Below are 22,396 nucleotides of genomic sequence, written 5' to 3'. Positions count from 1 at the left end.
TCTGATTAACATTTCCAAATTCTGTTGGATAAGGAGTTTTTCTTGCCAAGTAATTTTCAGGGATTATTAATGATAAGGCAGGGCGAAGAGTGTATCTGTGATTAGTATTATATAGATAGTTTGCTATTTCCAGCAATTTCTTGTTGGAAATACATGTCTGAGGCTGCTAAAGACATTGTATGTGGCATGATTCGGCTAGAGTAAAAGGACAAATGAGAAATGTGGCTGTAGGCATTATACTTTGCCAACACTTCTTAAGATAGAATAATTATTTAGGATTAACTCTTGTAAAAGTAACTAAACTGTAATTTTCTGATAAAGATTGAATGATGTGTGTATTGAACTGGGCTTTTAAAAAAAATAATTGGTAGACGCTCAATCTTAACACTGTACTTAAAACTTAACATTTTATTGCCAAATTTTCTCTCTTTTCAATGAATGTGCTAAATCCTATCTTATTTTCTTTTGTTTTGGGATTTTATATTTTAATTGCAGCAGACATCATTTGTTCAGTCTTAATCCTTAAACTTGCCCACCAAGTTCTTCTCTGTCTTCTGTGAAATGAAAAACATTAAGGGCAAAGTGTGATACCTTATGTCAAGACTTCAGTGTTTAAGAGTGAAGGAACGTATTATTTTCATGAAAATAACTTACTCACTTTGAGAGTAGAAAATATTATCTACAGCCACTGAAATTTAATAAAGTCATTTTCTAGGAATTTCATTTCTAGAATAAACAAAGCTAATAGGTCCAATGAGAGGAAGTTAAAAATATGCAGGTATGTTATTCATATTTAAATATTTATTTATTTGATACACTTTCTTTTTTTATATCCTACTTTTTAGTTTGATTACATGGCATGAAGTAGCATAAAATACTAAAACCAGAAATTTGAAAAGCCTGTCTTGGGAAAATAGAGTTTAACCTGCTCAAAAAGATACCGGTGCTAGCTACGTCTCTTTGGAATTGTATTCCATAATTGAATAATCGCAACAAAATTCTGGTAATTAATAAATACTCTTCTCACTTCAGAATATGAGACTACAGAAAATAACTGAGAGGAAATATTTAAAACTCAAGCAGGTTGAGGCAGCTGGAAATAACCTTTCAGGTACCTGGTCTCTAAGCTGACCAGAGACTTAAAAGTAAGATCTGGTATTTTGAATTGTGGCTAAAAATGAACTTTTTCAACACTTGGAAAATGTGGTTTTGAAATCTCGTCCAAGCATAAATTTAACTGCTTTTATGCCAACTAAGATTTTCAAGTTGTCTTGCATGGAGTACATTGTAAGAATTTAAGCAATTAGAGAATCACCTTTAGAAGATAGGTGTTTAATGTCATAAAAGGTACTTAAGCTTTTGTCAGACAGCCATGTCCTTTACTGAACAGGCTTCCCTCACTTTATGCTAAGGCCATGTTCCCCCCAAACCATGTGAGATGTGAAACACCAAACCAGGGGAAAAAAGGGAGTTGGGGGTATGGTGTCAAATTTTGTAACCCAAATGCATTGGCAAATGTGCTCATAAATTTTTAGAGCAGTATTCTTAAGCACTATGTTACTCAGACATATTTTCTTCCTTGTCTCATGTGCTGTTTAGAGTGAAAACATTTTATCCATCTTTTCTACAGCTGGATTATTAATGTGCATAGTTACCACGGTGGTAGAATGCATCACGGCACTACAAATGTTATTAGCATTCTTCTTACATTGCGCACAGTAGATTCACTAGGTCAAAAGCTCATTCTAGGGTTGAAGATCCTTCCCCAGCTTTGGAACACAGTGTAGTATATCCAACTTTGTTTCTAATGTTAGGAGAGATCCTTTCCCTTTTAATTTTGTTAAAAGTGTTGGACAAAATGTTGATTGCCATTTTGACCTCATAGTAACAGTACAGGTAGTCCTCATTCAGTGACCGTTCAAAGTTACAACGCCATTGAATGAGGGGACTTATGACTGTTCTTCATAGTTGCAACCGTTGCAGCATCCCTGCAGTCACATGATAGCAATTTGTTTGCTTGGCAACCGGCTCGCAATTACGACAGTTGCAGCAACTGCCATCGTAAATTGACACAATCACGCTTAGTGACGGAGTTGCAAGTCCCAATTACCATATTAAGCAAGGACTACTTGTAGTAGCTATAGCAGGTACAGAAGTAAGCGGGAGACAGGACAAACAACTAGAACTACTGCATGACGTGGCACAGATTGACAATGCTAGCACAAATTGCATAACAGCAGGTTTTTCTCTGTTTGAATTCTTGGATTAAAATGATCAATTGCATAATAGCACCTTTGCATAAAATGTATTTGAATAAAGCAAGGGAAACCCATACCTACTTTTGTTTTGATTGAACATCACAGTATAAACCAGTGTTTCTCAACCTCAGCAACTTTAAGATGTTTGGACTTCAACTCCCAAAATTCCCCAGCCAGCCATGCTGGCTGGGAAATTCTGGGAGTTGGAGTCCACACATCTTAAAGTTGCCAAGGTTGAGAAACACTAGTATAAACTCTCAGTCTGTCATTTATTCCAGTTTCCTTTTCAGCCCTATCACCACCCCAATTAAATGTTATCAGAATAAAAAGTCAAACTGGATATTTGCATATTGATGACCCTTCATTTCAGGTCTCTAGCCAGCTTGTTTAGTACTTTCATACAGTTCTTAAATTAGATAGGCAAAAAAGTAAGAACTTTGTAAATAGGAAAAAATTAAATTACAAGAAGCATGCTAAGTGGTATTTGTATGAATGTATAATACAGTAATTGGTTTTCTCCCTTCAGGAAATTCTCTCCTTTCTATATTTGTGCGTGGATCCTTTTGCATTTTGGAGCATTCTGGGTGACTTAGAATACACTGACAGTTCATACAAAAAATGTATTTGGGCTTCTTTCATCTCTCCTTTGCTTTTTGTGAACTAAAAAAAACCCAGCTTAGAATACAAGCATTACTCTGCTCTGGCTGCACCAAAAATTGGTAGCTGTAGGCAGGTCCAGGATCACTGATACGTGCACTAAAAAACTCCCCAGACTTCTAGAGGCCAAAGGCTTTAAATTTGCCAACGGTGTGCCATCTTTTAGAAAAAGGGCTGTAACTTCATTGTAGAGAAATTACAAGGATTCTGGTTCTGATTTTTGCCATCTTGAGGTAAAGCTAATAAACACTGCTCTGAGAAAGGTCAAAGAGCTATTTCCAGTTAGTGTCTGAGCACTGAGTTAGGACCAATGCTTTGATTTGGTGTAGAGAATCTTCCTCTGTTTTTACAGTGCTGGCTATCATTCTTGCCCTACATTCTATTTTTTTTTCCTATATAGTCCTCCCACACTATGCCAGGTAAATACAAACTGCACTGTTTGAGTTCTTCCACTTGACCTTTTTCTAAACTTCTGCTGCTGCTGCTTTCCTGTGTAACCTGACTCACAAAATACCTATCAAGATTCTTAAAGCAGATAAATTTAGGTGGATGAACAGAAATGTATAGCTTTAATTTCTAGAAAGGGAGTTATCTACAACTTAGTGCATAGGCTTAATTATTCAGTTGTTGGGAAAAGTAAATAGTATATAGATGTGTGTCAACCTTACCAGGTAGACCAGACAGGAAACATGACCAGATGAGCTAATTCTACTTTATTGTAAAGCTACATTAACAGAATCTTGCAAGTCTGAAAGTACAGTTCTCCCCCCTCATCTCCTTTACAGCCCCAGAACTTAGGGAGGGTCCTTTTTGAGCTCTTGCCCCACCCACTATCCAGCTGTGGGCTGTGTTCCCTCTTATCAGACCGTTCCCTAGGCAGCATCTCTTTGCCCCATCTCCCAAAGTCATTCCCACATACCATTACAATGTGAGACTAGGGAAGTTATTTTCCAGCTATGTAGGTCATGAATGAAAAAGATTAAAGGCAATATTGGCTGCCCTTTTGTCTAGGGACTTCCTATACCTGTACAGCATTTGATGATTCTGACATTTATGTAGCCATCGCTGCATTGTATTGTTGCATTATTATTTCTTTCTAGATGATGCTTTTTTTGTGATAATTGAAATGATGGTGAAACTCCTTATTCTCTCAAAAAGGCTTCTGTAGCCTTGTTAGGTTACAAGAGGTGCAGTTACATTACCTTATGATAATGGAGTTACAAGTGCCTCTTGCGGTAGCAGTCTTTACAACAAACCTGCAAGAGGCTGTTCAGAATATGGGATGGCTGACCGATGTGGCTTGGGAGCTAGATTCACCTGGCAGGCTGCAACTTTGGCTAGCGTTTGGTCAGACATGATGGCACCTTTGAAGCTCAGTGGCAGCAACGTGATAGTGAATCTATGCTGGTATGGATGTAGAAAGTTGGTACAGATGTACAGACAAGAGGCAAGTACCCTGTTTTAGATGGCCTGAGGTTTCCAATCAGTTTACATGTCCCTTGAGACGTAGGCAGTTGCAACGATCAGTCTGTGAGACTGGAATTCATAGAAGGGTTAGCACCCCGCTCAGCAGCGTTAAGCATCAGATTTTTCAAGATCAGATATCCTTAGTCACCAAGTGGTAATTGTATGTGTTCATATGCAATCTATATTGCAAGAAATGTTCATTTGTCATCAACTAATACTTCCTGTTTATCTGTCATTTCTGTTTCTCATCTTTGCCATAATTTCTGTTCCTTCTCACTGTACAGTGGTACCTCGGTTCATGAATTTAATTCGTTCCGTGACTCTGGTCGCGACCTGAATTGGTCGCGACCCGAATCAAATTTTCCCATAAGGTTCAATGTAATTACGGTTAATCCGTTCTGAACCATATGTATTTTTTTTTTTAAACCGCAAAAATATGAAACAAAATACAGTGCGAAGAGAGAGAACGCTAACCTTGCTCGATGCGACTTCTGGCATGGAGGACAGGAAGGCGGGTGGGGAGGCGGTTATTGCTTGGAGGGAGAGTCCCCCTCCCTACAGGAAGCCACGACCACGTGTCACGGGAGGGAAAATGGCCACGGATCCTGTTCGTCACCCGATCCGGCGTTTGCGAAATTTTGCAAACGGAGCTGTTCATGACCCGAATTGGTCGCGAACAGAAACGTTTGTGACCCGAGGTACCACTGTATAGTCGAGTGCTGCAATATCTTTCAAATGGCAACTTTACAGAGATATTTTAGTTTTATTACGATTTTAGATGTTTTCATATCAACTGCAAATATTCAGTGAGGTCAAAATATACTATTGTGGCTTTGCTGCATAACCTTTCAATTTAGTTAAAATTGCTTGGGAATCTTAAAATGATTGTGATTGCAATCCTTCTATAATTAATATTTGTAATTTGAGCAGGCTGCTAACCTATTAAATGCATTATTTTTGTATTATGCTGAATTTTTGGTTTCTAAATGGTGCTTTATGAAACCCTAGTCAATGGTAAAGGTTAAGCTGATTGTATGTTGCTTTCTCCCAATTGTAGCATTAAAAAGGCTTAGTGTGCCCAGTTTGGGCATCAGCAATGACACCAGCACACGTATCCACCAATCACAATGAGAAATAGGCCAACTGTCAATCTTCCTTTAGGCCAGTACGTGAATTAAAACTAAGAGCCAGAGTTTCAAGGTCACTGCTCTTGATAAGCTAGTTTTATTACAGATACTAGAAAAGCCACATCTAGCAACTGCCAACTATTAACCTCAGGTTATATACATTAACAGTTCCAAGCTTCAAAGCTTACATCTGTTCTTCTTATTTATGCATCTTAATGGAATAAGAGCAGGTCCTTTTTCCGTTTGGGCGGGAGGGGGCTTGACATCTGTGCATCATTATTGTAACAGAATAAAACCTCAGGCTCCTTGCTTTTGACTTCAGTCCTTCTAGCCCTTTTATTTATGCCCTATTCTCCCAAGAACAGATTCTGTATCTTAAGGCGTAAAAAGAGAGATGCTGTAAACCAAAATTCTATCCACTGAGAGGCAAAGCAAGGTTTGCCATTGGTAGGAGCAATTTTCCCCTAAGCCCAAACAACAACAATGACAAATAGAGTGAAGCTTTGTTTTACCAAACTTTGCATGTAGTGGGCCAAATTTCACCTGCTATTTACATACTTTTTGTAATGTCATCATGCAAATGTTTTAAAATCCCTGTGATAACCTATTCTCCAGCAGATGTTTGTCAGTGACAGAGACCGACCCCCTGGGCAACTTCATCTTGTGCTTGATCAATCTATGGAACCCAGAGGCAGCCAGAGCTCCAGTGAGGTCATTTCCCAGTCACTTCTCCCACTGGTTTACTGAGGAACTGTGGGATATGAACTGACTGAAAAGATGCATAGCCCACTGGTGGTGAAAAACAGAAGTGGATATGACTGATAAGAGATCAAGTCTGAACCTATGCACTGGTGATAAGAGTGTGGAAACTACAGTTCATGTCTGGGCTTAGTGGATCTGCAGATTCCGCTCCAGCAGCCTTATTCAAAATAACCTGGATCCTGCTGAGGAAAGATGGGTAGGACAAAGCTCTAGCAGGTACGTCAGATAAATTCACATGTTTCTTCATGGGCAGAGTCACTCATATTTGCTCTGAGCTGGAACCATTAGGGCAGAGCCCATGGTGGAGAGCAAAGCAGAATCTTTCAAGATTCTTTCAAGCACATGGAACATGTGGAACATGAGGAAATGGATAGGGTTCTTTATAGTTTGAATCAATCAGGCTTGAGCTATGCATTTTCTGGTTCTAGGTGGTCAGGCAGGGTGTGAGATAATCAATGCTTCCTTGTGGGAGGAGGTAATTCTACCTGCCCTAAGCAGGTAGTTAGTGTATCATCTCTTTAAGAAGTATTTCCTAGATCCGACTGTTCTTGACAACTCTTGTCTCCAACCTTTCTTTTTAAAGGAAAGATTGTTGAAAAGGTGGTGGGAATCAACTACAAAGGGTCCTAGAGAAAACAAATAAACTGAATGACATCTTGATAATTATCTGGAATAATTGTAACATACAGTCAATAAAGTCCATACAAAGCCTTCTATGCAAATGCAAAGATTCAGTATGGAAAAGACAAAACAGGACTTGCACGCAAAATAAGATATTAAAGAAGTGAACACCAGTCCTTAGAGCAAAAGAAGACTAGCAGGATGTATCTGCATGTACATTCTAGCCATCAAAAGACATGATGCTGTATCACTAAATCTCCTTTCATCCATACAATCTAGGATGTAACTTCACCTAGGAAACAGTAGAATTTTTTTAGAACAAGCTAGATAAAAAAATAGGAGTAAATTCTCAGAAGCATAGCACCCTGACCAAACCATGATCAAGAGACATATAAACTTAAATTCTGTCTTTGCTCTGTCAAAATATGTAACCAAATACTTCATTCACATGTAGATTAACTGCCACCAATGGAATTCTCCCACCCAAGCATGCAGATAACTGATATACATATGTACGTTTTCAGCCAACAGACCTCACTTCTCTATGTTTCGTGCACTGATGAAGTTACCTAGTATGGTACCCAAAGAACTAGCTTGGAGAATTCTAACAAATATCCCACTCCTGAGCTACGCATATACTCAGTAATAGTAATCAGATTTCTTTCAGTCAGGATTCAGACCTGCTCATGGGACAGAAACACTGGATCACTCTGGTGGGTAGTTTTCATTGGTCCTTTTGAACCTCTCAGTGGAATTCAGTACCATCAACCATAGTACCTTTGGACTATCTGTAAGAATTAATGATACCAGTTTGCAGTGGTTCCCTCTTGCCTAAGTGGGTGATTCCAGTCAGTAATTGTGTATGTGAAGTTCTGAGACTCTTAGGTGCTCCAGTGCAGGGTGACTCAGGGTTTAATACTCTTGCCTATGTTACTCAATATGAAACCACTGGAAAAGGACATCCCTTGGTTTGGAGTGAAGTGTCATCAGTGTGCTGATGATACTCAGCTATTCATTGCCACCCCAAGATGGAGATGGTGTGGAAGTCCTGAAGCAGTGTCTGGAGGTTGTGAGGATTTGGATGGTGTGCAACAAGCTTAGATTAAATTTCTCCAAGAGGGAGCTGTCAGTAAACAATAGCATTGGTCCCAGTGTTAATTTTGGATTGGATCATGCTCCCCCCAAATATGAGACCCCCTAGGTACAGCAGCACTATGGCAATACTTTGCCGGAATCAAATCTTGTCTGGTGGAATCATTGAAAGGGCTTTTGAAAGTCTCCCCTCCCTGCAAGCTACATGAGCTGTGGACAAGAAGACGGGCCTTTTCAGTAGTAGCTCCCATTTTATGGAACTTTCCCCCCTAGAGGTACAGCTCTCCTTGCTTTTCAGAAGTGTGAGTCCATTGTTGTAGAGAGTAAGGAGGTTGACACTGATGGAGATATGCAAGTGCTGTTGCTTAGGCTAAAAGGGGGCAAAGCATTTTTTAAACTCCAGAATGTCTAGATCATGTTCAGAAGTGGCTCAGACAGACGCCTCCCTAAGAAGGAGGAGGAGGTACAGCACGATCAGACTTGCATGTTTCTGTTCTTATAGCCAATCTCAATAAAAGTAGTTCTAGCCTTCCCATGGAGTTGATTTCATGGTCTGGTCTACTTTACTTCCTTTGGCCTGAGCTAATCGTAGACCCAGAGTATTTGATGGGAATATGTTTGATATTATTGGTTATCTAATTTAAGGTATAGAACCCTGCCCAGAGTTCATTAGGGGTAGAAATGTTTAAGAAATAAATAAATGCAGGGTTTCACTATGCAGTCAGGGAATGAATGAGAGGTAACTACATACCAGTTACCACAAATGGCAAATTTACTGCAGTTGAAGAATGAGAGGAAGTAATTCTGAGCTCATTGCCCTGGCTGTTACGGTGTTGTGTGACCAAAAACAACACAGGATTTGAAACTCTTTATTTTCCTCATTTGTCCTACATTGGAATCCCCCCCAGCCCCATGTTTTACAAAAGTCACATGTTTCTTTTTCTGGGTGGCTTTGTAAATTCCCTCTCCTTTAGAAAATACAAGGAAATGAGTGTAGTTTTACAGTGCTTTTGTCTGTTGGTTCATAGTGCAACAATATGGTTTTGCAAATAAAAACTTTGTTCTGTGTCAGGAAAGTCCTGATCTAGAATAATAACACCAATTTCTTCCCAGCCTTCCTTGGTTAAGAACAAATTTAATCTGTCAGAAGTATTACTAGCTAGAAAAACTTCCTTCTGTCTTTGCCAGTGCAAAGGATAATGCATTGAATCTGGACCAGGAGGACCCAGGGTGAGGTCCCCAACTGACTACAGAGCTCACGGGATGACTTTGGGTCAGTCACTCCTCTTTGGCTCACTAGAGCTTAAAGGATGATTGTGTTTTTCTTAACATTCCTCCTGCTCCTTCTGACTTTCTCTCCCTTCCCTTGTGTGGAGAATAAGGAAGATGACCGTGACAGAGATAGGCCAGATCCATTACAAACTGACAAGGAGAAAAACATAGCTTAAATCCAAAATGTAAGGGTTCTGTTATGTAAGGTGGGTTGTTATACACATCTTTCAAATCAAATAAAACAAGTAGAAAGTATGCGAAAACAGCTCAGATAGATACTTCCCTAATTCACATGGTTATAAAAAGGGGAAGAGCCATAGCAGAGACTTGCAAGATTCTTTTATTACAACCAATCTCAATAAAAGTAGTTTTAACCTTTCTGTGGAGTTGATTTCCTGGTCTGGTCTATCTGGTAGAGCTGGCACCTTGCTTATTTTTCAGGGAAAGAAAGAAGAGGTGCCCTTGCTGCAGGAGCAGCAATCCCAGTCCCATTGACTTTGCTTGTGGGAAGCCGACAGGGAAGGTTGCAGGTGGTGATCATGTGACCACAGGGTGCTGCAACCATCGCGTGAGCTGGTTGCTAAGTGCCTGAATCATGATCACATGACCATGGGGGGAGTGCAATGGCCAGAATTTCGAGGACTGGTCATAAGTATCACTTGCTCAGCACCGTCGCAACTTCGAATGGTTGCTGAGTGAGTGGTTGATAAGTGAGGAATACCTGTATTGGAAGCAGGGACTCATTACTGATTGGAGGATAAGAAGGGCTACAAGCAGTTCTGTATCTTCCTGCAATCTCATTCCTGCCCACCCATCTACCTGGCATCTTCCCCATCAGCAGGTTGTAAATAAAGGCTTCGCTCCATGAGTGTTGCCTCGTGATGTCACCTGCCTATTCCTCTCCCTTCCAATTTATGGGGAGGAAAGAAGTGACGAACCTCACCTTTTTCTCCTGATAGGCAGTTCCTGGGCCATGGTTTCCTTTGCCCTCATGACTGCATTTCCAATTCAAAGAATTGGAATGTGGAGACTTCTCCTTGATCAACTCTGCAGCGGCCAGGCCGGATCAAGATGGTGTATTTTCAAGTGGGTTGATTCTCCCCACAAAGCTATATCCTGGTCAGACTGGATCAGATGGCAGATCTGCATCAGCGCACACAAACTAGAAAGCAAATTGATCTATTTTAGGTTGTGAATTGTGGGATTTTGAATAGGTTACAACAGGATTGGATGCTGGCAGGCTGAGAGATTATTGTTCTTAGTAAATCATATGGTAATGGTGGGAGAACACACAACTTTCTGAGAAAGCTGATTTCTGTTGCATGAGGTGGAAGAAAATGAGGCTGGGGTAGCCTGTGGCTTTTCTTATTTAGGATCTTTCTGCAGGAATATACTCGGAAGACTGACATCCTTGGAAAAACAGACATTTAAGGATGTTTCTTTTACAGGCTACCACAGATATAGTTTAGTGCTTAGTGGACAGATGAGAAAGCTGCTTTGCAGAGCTCTGCAGCTGAAAACCCTTTGGAAGACTTAGAAGAATTGTAGTGTCTCTAGCTGAGCTACCAAATATGAGACAAGTTTGGTTTTTCAACTTCCTGGAAGAAACCTGTATTATAGAAAGAAACTGGACACGACCCTTATTTTGGCTCTTAGGCTTCCTGGAGGCGAGCTTTCCTGCTGAATACTGAAAAATGTTTCACGAAAGAGGACAGAATTGGATATGACTTCAGGGCCAAATTCCCCTCTGGATGGGCTCGAGGATATTGAGGGGTGCATAATTGAGTGATGTCAGCTCCTTCATTCAGCCCCACCTGGGCATGCCAAGAACACAAACTCCCAGACTATCTAAAGCAGTGTTTCTCAAGCTTGGCAGCTTTAAGATGTGTGGACTTCAATCCCCAGAATTCTCCAGCCAGCATGCTGGCTGGGGAATTCTGGGGGTTGAAGTCCACACATCTTAAAGTTGCCAAGCTTGAGAAACACTGATCTAAAGTATAGAAAAAAGGCAAACTGGGAGTTCAGGACCCTTGAATCAGAGCTCTGTTTACTAACACTCCAGATAAATCAGGTTGCTGAAGAGGGAGAGTCACTCAGATGAAGCCCCACATGCCTGCCTGGCAGGTCCAGTTAGGTTGTATGTAGCAGTGTTTCCCCAACTCTGGTTTATGGTAACTACATCGAAAATGGCTAAGGAAAGAACTGAGACTGAATTCAGGAGATAGGGTTGATTCTTCTCAAAATTGATGGCTTAGTTCTATGTGGGTTTTTTTTAAATTTATATAACCTATAAATGCGTATATGTCTCTGTGTAAGTGTGTATGTGTGTGTGTGTGTGTATATATATATATATATATATATATAAAGGCATATATCTGTGTATGTGTATATATGTGTGTGTGCATATATATAAATAATTTATAAATGCATATATCTGTGTGTCTGTATGTGTGCGTATAAATAATTTATAAATGCGTATATTTCTGTGTGTGTGTATATATGTGTGTGTGTATGTGTGTGTGTATAAATAATTTATAAATGTGTATATCTCTGTAAGTGTGTGTATCTGCATGTATTTATATATGTGTGGCTTGCAAAAGTTATTGCTAGAAAGTTATCTGTAAATGATTTCCATAAGATTATTTAATTGCAGCTTTTGTTTCTTCTTTTTGTTATTGTATAAAGTTTTTCTTTCCTTCAGTATTTCTGAAAGGTAAATAGCTCCTTTTTATTTTATTTTACATTATTTTATGTTTCTTCATTTGAAAATGGGCTAATAAAAACTATTAAAAAAGATGATTTGACAGACTTTTGACAGATTAAACATTCTCATTCAAATGAAACTTGAAGAGGCCTTCTCCCCATATGGCTGTAGAAAAGGTGGTTTAGTCGAAAGTAGAAGTGAAGTCACAATCTAATAAAAGATTGTGAAGAGAAAAAAATAGGCTATCAATTGTGCTCAGAGCATATTTATGTCTGAACACCCAAGAAGTATAATTTAATATCTGGTGGCTAAATGAAGTGAGCAGGGAAATGTCATTTGGCTTGTACCAAGATTTGAGTGATTTTTCCATTACTTAACTTGAATTTTCCAAATGGTGTTTTAGTGAAATGTACTACGTTGGAAGGATTTAGTTGACTGGAGTGCTTCTAGGCACTACTGTAATTACATTAGCTGAGGCATACCTGCAAAACTGGATCTCTTGTTGACTGTAAATACTCAGTTACCCAGTTATTTAAAAAAAGGGATTAGATTATTGCCACATCAGGTTTCCTATCAATTTCATTTTAAGAAAAAGAAAGATTTGACAGTATCCTCTAAAGGATGTTTACATGATACGATCTTATTATTACTTACATCCAGTCTGAGAAATAATTGTGGGACTTTTGTGACAGGAACACTGGCATGCGGTCTTGCATCTGTTAAACTGTGATAAAGGTATTGTGTTTTACTGATCATAATGATGCAAGTAGATTTTAACCTGAGTTGGAGAATGTTGTTGTCATCAAAGATATGTTTTATGATTGAGAGATAAAGAAAATTATTTTTAAAAGAGGGAGAAAAATACTGGCCTTTATAGTGCCCAAACAGGAAGAACTTTGAGAAAAGGGAAGCAGTATTCAACCTTTCTTCAGCCCTAGAAATTCAGCCAATTTGGATCTGACTTTGTATGCAAGGTTAGTTCACAGTGATGGTGGCCTTAGTGTGCATGGATCAGAAGTGTGAGGTCATTTTTTATTGCCTGGAGTGCTAATGCTACAAGTTGTGATGATATTGACATTTAAAGTATGTTCACAATCTTTTGAAAGCTAGCTAAATAGCAGGATGGTACCAGAGCACAAGCTGGCCAATCATGGCATCAGCATTCTCAGAGTTTGATTGGCAGGAAGCTATGTAAAATTTCCCCCCATAACTAGAAAAAGCAGCTGCAAAATTTAGGAACTTTACCTTCTCTCCATCTTTTGAGCTAGGCTACACTTTTAATCAGGCGTGAAACACTTTCATCTGTGTAGAGGCCCACACACCTGGTATTGTGTGGCTTTCTGGTTGAATTTGGGTATTTGGGATACCTGCCTGATGTGGAATCTGCTTGCTCACCGACTGTCAGTTCTTCAAGGTAGACCAGACTAGGAAACCAAAATCATGTAGGCTAATACTACTTTTTTTATAAAGTTGTGGTAACAGAATCTTGCAAGTCTGAATGTGCTTTCTCCCACCCTTTATCTTTGTGAGAAATAGGGAGGGACTTGTCTGAGATGCTTTCTCAGGCTACAGTTCTGGCCAGGACTTATATTTCTTTTATTTGACTGTTGCCTTGAGAGCAGCTCTTCTTCCTGTTCCTCAAGGCTATTCCTTCTTCTCATTACACCTACCTGGTAAGATGAAGCTACCTAATTTTAGATATGGTATGTAGCTCAGAAGAATCTGAGCAGATACATTTTTAATAGACATAAAACACAGAAAGTGAAACATCATGTGACCGTGTCTGACTTATGATGTCAGTTCCAGCTGTGGTCGTTATGTGAATCACCATGGTTGTTAAGTGTGACATCAGGTGATCGTGACTTGTGACCTCCTGGCAGCTTCCCCATTGACTTTGCTTGTTGGAATCTGGCTGTGAAGTTTGCATATGATCATGTGACCATGGGATGCTGCAACGTTGTAAATGCACGCCAGTTGCCAAGCACCCAAATTGTGATCACATGACTGTGGGGATGCTGTGATGGCCGCAAGTTCGAGGACTGGTTGTAACTCTCCTTTTTCAGCACTGTTGTAACTTTGAATGGTCATTGAATAAGCAGTTGGTGAGGACTACCTGTACAAATGTTAGATTTTAGTTATTTTAGATTGTTGACTACTTTAGGTGCCTTGTGGGTAAAAAGACGAAGTGTAGATTGAATAAATGGAACTTTCTATTCTGGTTCTCCATCATAAGGGACAGACTGGCACTTCAATATTCTGTGAACAGTATTGTGAAGTTGGGTGTTAGTGAACTCAGTAGGAAAAAATGTTGGAAGAGTTGCGCAAATCATCCTTTTGGGGAAGGTGCCCTGGTTCCATTACCCCTGGTTTTTCTGGTTCCATATAGGACACCTGGTTTGTTGCATATATGTTATTTTTATGCCTAATCTCTGTTGGAATCTTTCAGCAGCCTTGGCTATAAAAACAGAGAATGTATCTCAGCTAGCAGCCCTTGACTTAGGTATATCTTTTTATCTACTATGCACCAAAGCAGTATTGGGGGTGCTACCCTTGTTTGTTTGTTAGACAAGAATCTGGAATGTTGCACATCTTGTCTTATGCATATTTGGTAATATGCTTTTCTGTTATATCATTGAAATAATTGAGGAATTAACTATGTGTAAATCTGCAGAGGTTTAAGAACTGGGTGTTAGTATTTTGAGCAGGTAAACAGCTGTAGAAGCTAATTCTCAAAACCGTGTTAATTAATTACAAAAGTAGAAATTGAGTATTCTAACACATTTCTAAACTATTTCCCTGTCTGCAGACTTTCTTTAGACCATTGTGTTCCATAGTATATTTGTAGATTGAAAATTCAGTCAGAACAAAAACCATATTAAAAGATGCATTGCCTTGCTTTTTAATATGTTGCCTAAGTTACTGGTGAAGTAAATACCCAGAGAGAATGTATGTGATTCAACTAATGGTGAAAAATACTATTATTAGGCATGGTAAAAACAAGAATGAGCAACTTGCTAATATTGTAGTGAATAATTTTAAATTAACAAGAGATCTGTGCTGTTTTTGAAGGGCAAATTTGGTTTGGAGTGTGTGTGGGTGTGCACAGAGCACTTGTCTGGAGTATCTCAAACCAGACATGTCTTTCTCCGAGGTCATGTGACAGTTGCAGAAGGAGCTGTGCAAAGCCAGCTGCTGCTTGAAGATCCCCCTGATGGGTGTGTCCACCTGTGCTCCAATCACATTTGGCCCTCCCTTTTCTTCTGTACAAACTTAATATAAATGTTTCACTTAAGAGTCTTGTGGGTAAATACAATTTGGTCATGTTCTCTAGCTGAAGCATGGAAATTTGATAACACCAGCGAAAATGCTTTTGCAAATTGGCTTCTTCAGTCAAATCTCACTTGGAAAGCTGAGGAGAAGCCCACAGACAGCTGTCAGAGTGAGTTGATGCATGTCCTACCACAGAGGTAGATAACTCATGTGCAGGATGTGACTCCCAGGAGCCCATATGCAGCTGCTCAAGTCTGCCACAGCTGGTGGGCTGACGCTTTCTGAGTTTTTTGTTTTTGGAGGTTAGGGAAACTTAAGCCATTGGGTCCTCCTTCAAAAATTGGGATGATTTTTCTTATTTTAAGGCAGGGTTTCATGGATAACTAGCCTCAGTCTAATGCCTTCTTAAGACCCTTCCCCAGAGGCAAAGAATGGTTTGAGAACTTCAGCTCTGTGCATTCTGGCAAGGCAGGAAGATTCAAGATGCGCCCCCAGGCTGAAAGGGTTGCTATCAACCTTGTAAGTTGCTTTATTTTACACTTCCTTATTTTGAATCTGACCAGTGCTGGATTGGGCCACTGGGGCAAAAGAAGATTGGGAACATTCTGGAAACTGAAATACCTGTTTCCAGGTGGGAAAATTTTGTACAGAATTAAAGTCCGCTTCTGTGAAAGAAGAGAGAAGCTTTTCAATCTGAACAAGACTTCGCTTTTCAGAATTTGGAGGGTATCAAGAGGAAAATAATGAAGTGTTATTAGAAGCAGTAGAAACTAGCAGTGATAACTCAGAAAATGTGACTGAATAGACAACATCTAAATAAAAATTTTATGCAGCAATTCTTGTTTTGTCCTGTGTTTTCTAAAAAACATGAATATGTATAGGAATCTTGTTTTCAGATTTATATTTTGCCATCTTGTTAACTTGACAAAATTAAAAAAATCTAGTTTCTTAAGATCTCCACAGCTTATAGTTCTATTTAAAATATGTTTAATTAAATTGAATCAGTAAATGTAATTACTCTGTTGTCTGGCTAAATTAGAGCTTTATATTTAATATGTATACTAAGTGTAATCATACAAGTAAACTAGAGTATACCAAATCAAGTTTATGTTATTAAAGCAACAAGCTAAACTTAGATCAGTGGAGTATGAAAATGAATATTGCATAAATTTAAGTTTTCCCCAACTTTCCATTTTTCTGGAAAAAAATGGAAAAATACACCTCCTGCCCTGGCCCCATGGTACCAACATTTCTAGAACATTTGCACCTCTAAAAGTGTTCAACATTTATTTCTCTGGAATCTGTCCTAAGTCGATTCCTTTGTCCTTGAATGTCTGCTGTGGATTGCAGAAAAGTTTGGAACAGATTCAGATATGCAGGTGATAGTGACAGAAAAACCTCAGGGCTGTGCAGAGACTAAGAATGTGCTTAGTATAAATGTGGGCTGTTTGCTGCAGCTCTGGGTTGCAAAGAAAAGATTGGTACTTTTCTTGCTGCTCTTCTAATAGAGCGGTTTTTAAAAACTTCCCAGGGAACCAAGTTTTCTTAAGGCATGATTGAAAAAACGGGCCATGCCTAAGGGAGACTCCTCCCTCCCTCCATATCTGAGTAGAAAAGCTGAATAAATATAATCTACAGTAATAAAATGAAGTCTATTTTGTGTGTGTATGTGTGTGTATCCATCCATCCATCCATCACACAACAAAACTAGTTGAAAGCCTCATTAAATAAATGTTTTAGTGTTGTAGACTGAGTGGAGCATCGGCTGTCAGTTTCTGTTGCAGGAGGCACAATCGACCAGTTCCAGCTTGTTGTCTCCAAGAGGGCTGCTCACCTTCCTGTCTCGCAGACAGGTGTGGATTATCTTTTATCTCTAAGGTCAAGTCTAATTTCCAGCAATCTAAAGCAGCTTCCTTTTATGGATCGAAGAGACTATTTTAAGCGATACCCAGCAGTTCCTTGGATGCTAGAAATCTGACAGCTCAGTGATGAAACTAAATACTTTAACAAGGAAGAATGGTGATGTTCAGACAGAAATTGAATGATTAATGCAGAACCAAACAAAAAATGCTCAGAATGTTTATTTTTTAAAAATTAGATTTTTTTTTCTTTTGGCAAGGTCTTCAAAGTGAGGGTGACAAGTTGAAACTGTTTTTATGTTGGCCAACAGTGCTCTTTTATTCTTTCGGCACACAGTAATGAATGATGGGTATACCTCAAAGTCAGTTTTCATAATACCTAATATAGGAAATGAGGCTAAAACTAAATATTTTTGCAGACGAAAAGGTGGCAGCCAAAATAGCTGATTTGTTAAATTCAGAAGTTTTGCTTGGTGGATCACATAACATAGGGCTAGACTGAATAAAGTACTTAGAAATTTCAAGTACTTAGGTTGCTCTTACATTACTACTGATATTTCATTGACATATTCTGTGTTTCATTTTCTTCTCTGTTCTGTTCTTGTACACTCCAGGGCTTTAAAGAAGGAATACTTATACTAAATTTTGGGAAATAGATTTTCAAATTCAGATAGTTTTAATATTCTTTATTGTTATAAAATGGACCATGCTAGAAATGTAAAATGAAGTTGCACAAACCCACCTGCAGTGTTTTTATATTATAGAACAATAAGCTATTTATAAACAACATCTGAATGTGGTTCAGTAAATACCTACTGAAGGCAACTTACAGTTGTGTAACATGTACTGGTTTTTAAGTGAAAGGAGTTCATAGCTGGGAAAACTAATAACTTAATAATGCTTCATAGATGACAAAACGTATTTCTTGTTTTATTAGAGGAAATAAGGAATTAAGGAAATGATCTAGTTTGTATTTTAATCTTAAAGCAATCCCATTGATCTGTTTTCAGCTACTCAATGGCCAGGCTAAAGGTCTTCCCTCTTGGGCAGCTTTGTCAGTGTCATATATTGTATCTATCAGCAGAAGGAAAATAAGTTTTGAATTGTATTACAAAATTATCATAATTGTACCCAATTACTGGGTGGACATAGTAGACTAACTGTATTTTTAAATGGCTTTATAAAAATGATTTCAGAGATGTAAATCTAAGTACAATGCTTATACAGTATATAAATAATATATTTTTGTAGATAGAATGTGTACTTGTTGGAAAGCAACTTGTGGTGATCTTATTTTTAAAAGTGTTAGCAGTTCTTGAAGATCAAGATTAGAAATCCCTTCCTTCCTTTCATGTCATTTCATGTTAGATAAATGGGCCTTAGAAAATGAAAGATACTTTTTTACAAATAGAGTAAGTAAAATCCTTTTCTTTTTAATGTTTACAATAAGTGTGGTGTATTTGTCGGCCATTTGAGGTAGACTAGATCAGGAAGGTGATAACACAAGAAGACCAGAATTGTACATTATTGAGCTAGGCTAGAGTAACAGAATCTTGCAAGTCTGCTTGTGTTATACCCCCCAGAGGAGGAGCCAGCCTGAGCCTCTTCCTAATACTATCTCCTTTCCCAAGGCTTAAGGAATGCTTCTGCCCTTGTTGTTTCTGTAATGGTTTCTGAATATTCCCTTCAGGGTCATCTCTGTGGGTTTCTGCAGAAAAAAACAGTGAAATATGAAGGCTGTTTTCCCCAAAAGATTGGAATTTGATCATTCTACTAATCTAATCTGATGCTTTATCATATTCATTTCCCCTTTTCATTTTAGGAACTTGCTGTTTAACATTGCCACCAAGAGACCTATCTTTCTGCTGATGTAAGCTCATTAGATGTTTGAAGCCATGGCCAATCCTGTAGGAGAAGAACCTGTCTCCAAACCTGGAGACCTTTGCCATGAATGTGGACAATTTCACTTGTTGCCAGACAACCATCTTTATAATTTTCAAGATGAAGTAGATGATGACCTGACTTGCCACATTTGCCTTCAGCCTTTGCTCCAGCCTATGGATACACCTTGTGGACACACATACTGTTTTAAATGCCTTGAAAACTTCATGCAGGAGTACAACTTCTGTCCTATGGATCGGAAGAAGCTGTCCTTCCAGCATTGCCGAAAGTCTAGTCTGTTGGTGCGGAATCTGCTGGATAAGCTCATTGTCCTCTGTCCTTTTCAAGAAGACTGCAAACAGACTATGCAACGCTGTGAGCTTGAAGCTCACTTACAGAACAGGTGTGCATAACTTTTCATTATAGCATCAGCTATGCTTGCATGTTATTCTTTATTCTTGATGTGCTTAGTAACTTATAATTTTATTTCAGTCTTGTGCTGAATATTGTATATAATAATGACAATTCAGAGAGGAATTGGGGAATAGGAGACATTCAGAGATGGTAAAGACTCCCTGATATGTAATTCTGTGTTACCCATAATTTGTAGATTTGAACCAAACTTAGGAAGAGGCCCATTCTTCACAGAGTTATCTCTCCTTCCCCCTGTTTACTTCCTAGTGTTTTAAGCATTGTTTTATGTTAAGTTCCCAGAATCAGTGATTAATTTGAACCATAGTCCCCTTGTAAGGCAAGTAAAGTCACAAGTTTTGAATTTGGGGTAGTCTGGTTGATATAATAATAAAAAATATTAGCCAATAAAACATAAATTGTAATCCTGGTAACAGAGAAGGTAATTCAAGGCTAATTAGTAATCCACAAACCATGTTTATGCCTGCATAAGGCCTGTGTGGCTCGGCTGTATTTGTTAAAACAGCTCCTTTTATCATGCTACCCCAAAATTTTGCATTTTCAAATTAAACATTAAAATATCCATGGATGAGGAAAACTACCTTATGGCATTGGAGGTTTTTAGACAACTCTGCTGTAACCTGGAAAATAAGGTGCTTTAATTGCAAAACACAGGTGCTTTTACATCATCATCAAGTTTATTACAGCTCTAAGGCCAGATAGAGTCAAAATATCTCATATAGGTAGTCCTTGTTATCTGACCACAATAGGGACCAGAATTTAGGTTGCTAAGCGATTTGGTCATTAAGTGAATCGAAGCTGATTTTATGACCTTTTTTACAATGACCATGAAGGGAATAATGGTGGTTGTTAAGCGAATCACGTGGCTGTTAAGTGAATCACATGGTCATTAAGCGAATCCAGCTTCCCCAATGGATGTTTTTTACAAAAATTTGCTTAACAACCACATGATTCGCTTAATGACCGCTGTAAAAAAGGTCACAAATTGCTATCATGTGACTGTGGGGGGTTGTAAAGCACTTTTCCCAAGGCCATCATAACTCTGAACCATCATTAAACAAATGGTTGCTAAGCAAGGACTATCTGTAATATATAGATTCATATATATATATGAATGACAGAAAAACAGTAAATATAATAGTCTAAAATAATTAAGAATAAAATACTAAAGTAAAATAAAATACTATTACAAGAAATTCCAAACCTGGGTAATGGTGTGGTGTATTATACAGATGGTAGCACAAAACTGGGCAACTTGGGTGGACATTTTTAAGTCCTTGTCTGAAAGAAGTAACATTAAATAGAAATCACATTTCCTACCTAGAAATTTCTTCCAGATTGGATATATAAGGGTCTGTCTAGAGTCCTTATATAGGGAGCAATATAGTAGCATGTGGCTTAGAGTTTCTATTGAGCCATCACCGCATGGACACAACTGAAGGGGCATAGGAGTGCCCTTAAAATGTCCAAAAAGGACCGCTGAAGGCAGTGCATCCAGTCTGGCTAAGGTGAAGGCCGTACGAAATTTGAAAATTGTAATGGATGATAAATGGGAGGCTGCAACGAACCCTTTTGGGAGAAAATGAGAAGCATTGGGATGTAGCTCCTTGCCTAAATTTGTTTGGAGATCTGTTGCTTCTTGGCCTTTAGGCTAAGATCAAGTGTAGTATCCGGTGGTTTTACAAGCACCTACTCATGAAGACAGGCTAGCTTGCTCTGACATCAGTGGCACTGTTCTTATATCATCCAATACTTTACTATAATTTCAGCACAAAAACAGATAAAGTCTTACATCTTGTTGACAGAATCCTTTTCAGACTTCTAAGAGTTGTAAGAGGTTTGGAAAGTGTTCAAAGGTAGAACTGTGGCTTGCACCATACTGTGACATCCAGCTGTAAAGCTAGACAGGGAGGATTTCTGTAACTGCCCGAAGTTGCAGCTGATCGAGAGAAAATTACTCGTGATCTTTCCTCTTCTACCCAACCAAAGAAAAATGACTAGGTCAAACACACTTCTGTAAACATGTCATTGATTTGGGGAGTTGCTTGCCCTTTAGTCGCCTATTTAAGGCAGTAAGTTGTGTGGGCTTTGGTGTTCAATTCCTAGGATCTGTGAAGTTTAGTTTAAGCTAATATTAAAAGGCCAGAAGTTAATGTGCCTGTTTCCAAAACAGGGAGTTTGATATAAACCAATAAACAATTTTTTCATGGTGATTTATAAGCACAATGTATAATTTAAGATTTTAATTGGTTTAAAGCAATTCATCCTGGCGTTGCATGTAACAGAATATTTTGCCCAGGGATGTAGCCATTAAAACACATTCATTCTCTCCCGTATTACTGAATACAGATAAAAATAGGTTTTTACCCTGAAGTTAAACAGATTGAAATTATAGAGGTACCAGTGTGATACCAGTACTGCACAAATCTGTTTGGACAAGTTTATAGTATAGGACTTGGGTGTATATTTGCACAGTATTTATAGATACTGTATTCTTGTAACGGAGCAAGTGAATACTGTTCTAAACGACCACTGGCAGCTTTGCTGAGAAGAACGTTAGATTTTGAGTATGATAAACATTATTTTTAGAACCAAAATCATATATAATATGAATCATTCTCAAATTGCATCATTTGTAACAAATGTTTGCATATATTAAGTACTCACGTTATAATATCAAAATCAGTGTTAAAACTGTGTTCTAGAATAGATACAAAAATTCAAAATCTGGATTCTTATTTGACAAATGTATACATTATCTCTAATTAGCTAAGTATTTAATGAGTCATTGTCACTTCTTGACTGATCTAAGAATGATCTTCCTTCAACTGGTATGTAAACTTTTTGCTGTTGCAAAAGATTATATATAGAGTCAGAATATGGAGGATTGGACGCAAAGCATGGATTTGTAGTTTGGTTGCCCTTCAACTACAGTTTCTTTTATTATTCCTATAGTACTTTAAGTTACTTTTACTATTCCTATGTAGCAGTGAT

At 38.4% G+C, this 22,396-nt stretch overlaps 1 protein-coding gene across 2 annotated transcripts in view; it reads left to right on the top strand.

The window, feature by feature from the left end:
• The window catches only part of LOC103052616 (ligand of Numb protein X 2-like), a 47,975-nt gene that overhangs the window by 4,593 nt on the left and 20,986 nt on the right, over positions 1 to 22,396 (top strand). For both annotated transcript variants that reach the window (XM_088129268.1, XM_088129269.1), the window contains exon 2: positions 18,912 to 19,373. In XM_088129268.1, coding sequence (XP_087985394.1) covers positions 18,973 to 19,373 — 401 coding nt within the window. In that variant the 5' untranslated portion in view covers positions 18,912 to 18,972. The remainder of the gene's footprint in view (positions 1 to 18,911; positions 19,374 to 22,396) is intronic.

The sequence above is a fragment of the Python bivittatus genome, unplaced genomic scaffold (assembly GCF_059951505.1).
Source record: "Python bivittatus isolate LINGU-HERP-01145 unplaced genomic scaffold, Pbiv_v1 ctg000790_np1212, whole genome shotgun sequence".
Taxonomy (NCBI): Eukaryota; Metazoa; Chordata; class Lepidosauria; order Squamata; family Pythonidae; genus Python; species Python bivittatus.
Note: the sequence above shows the minus strand (reverse complement) of the source record. Positions and strands in the feature narration are given on the sequence as shown.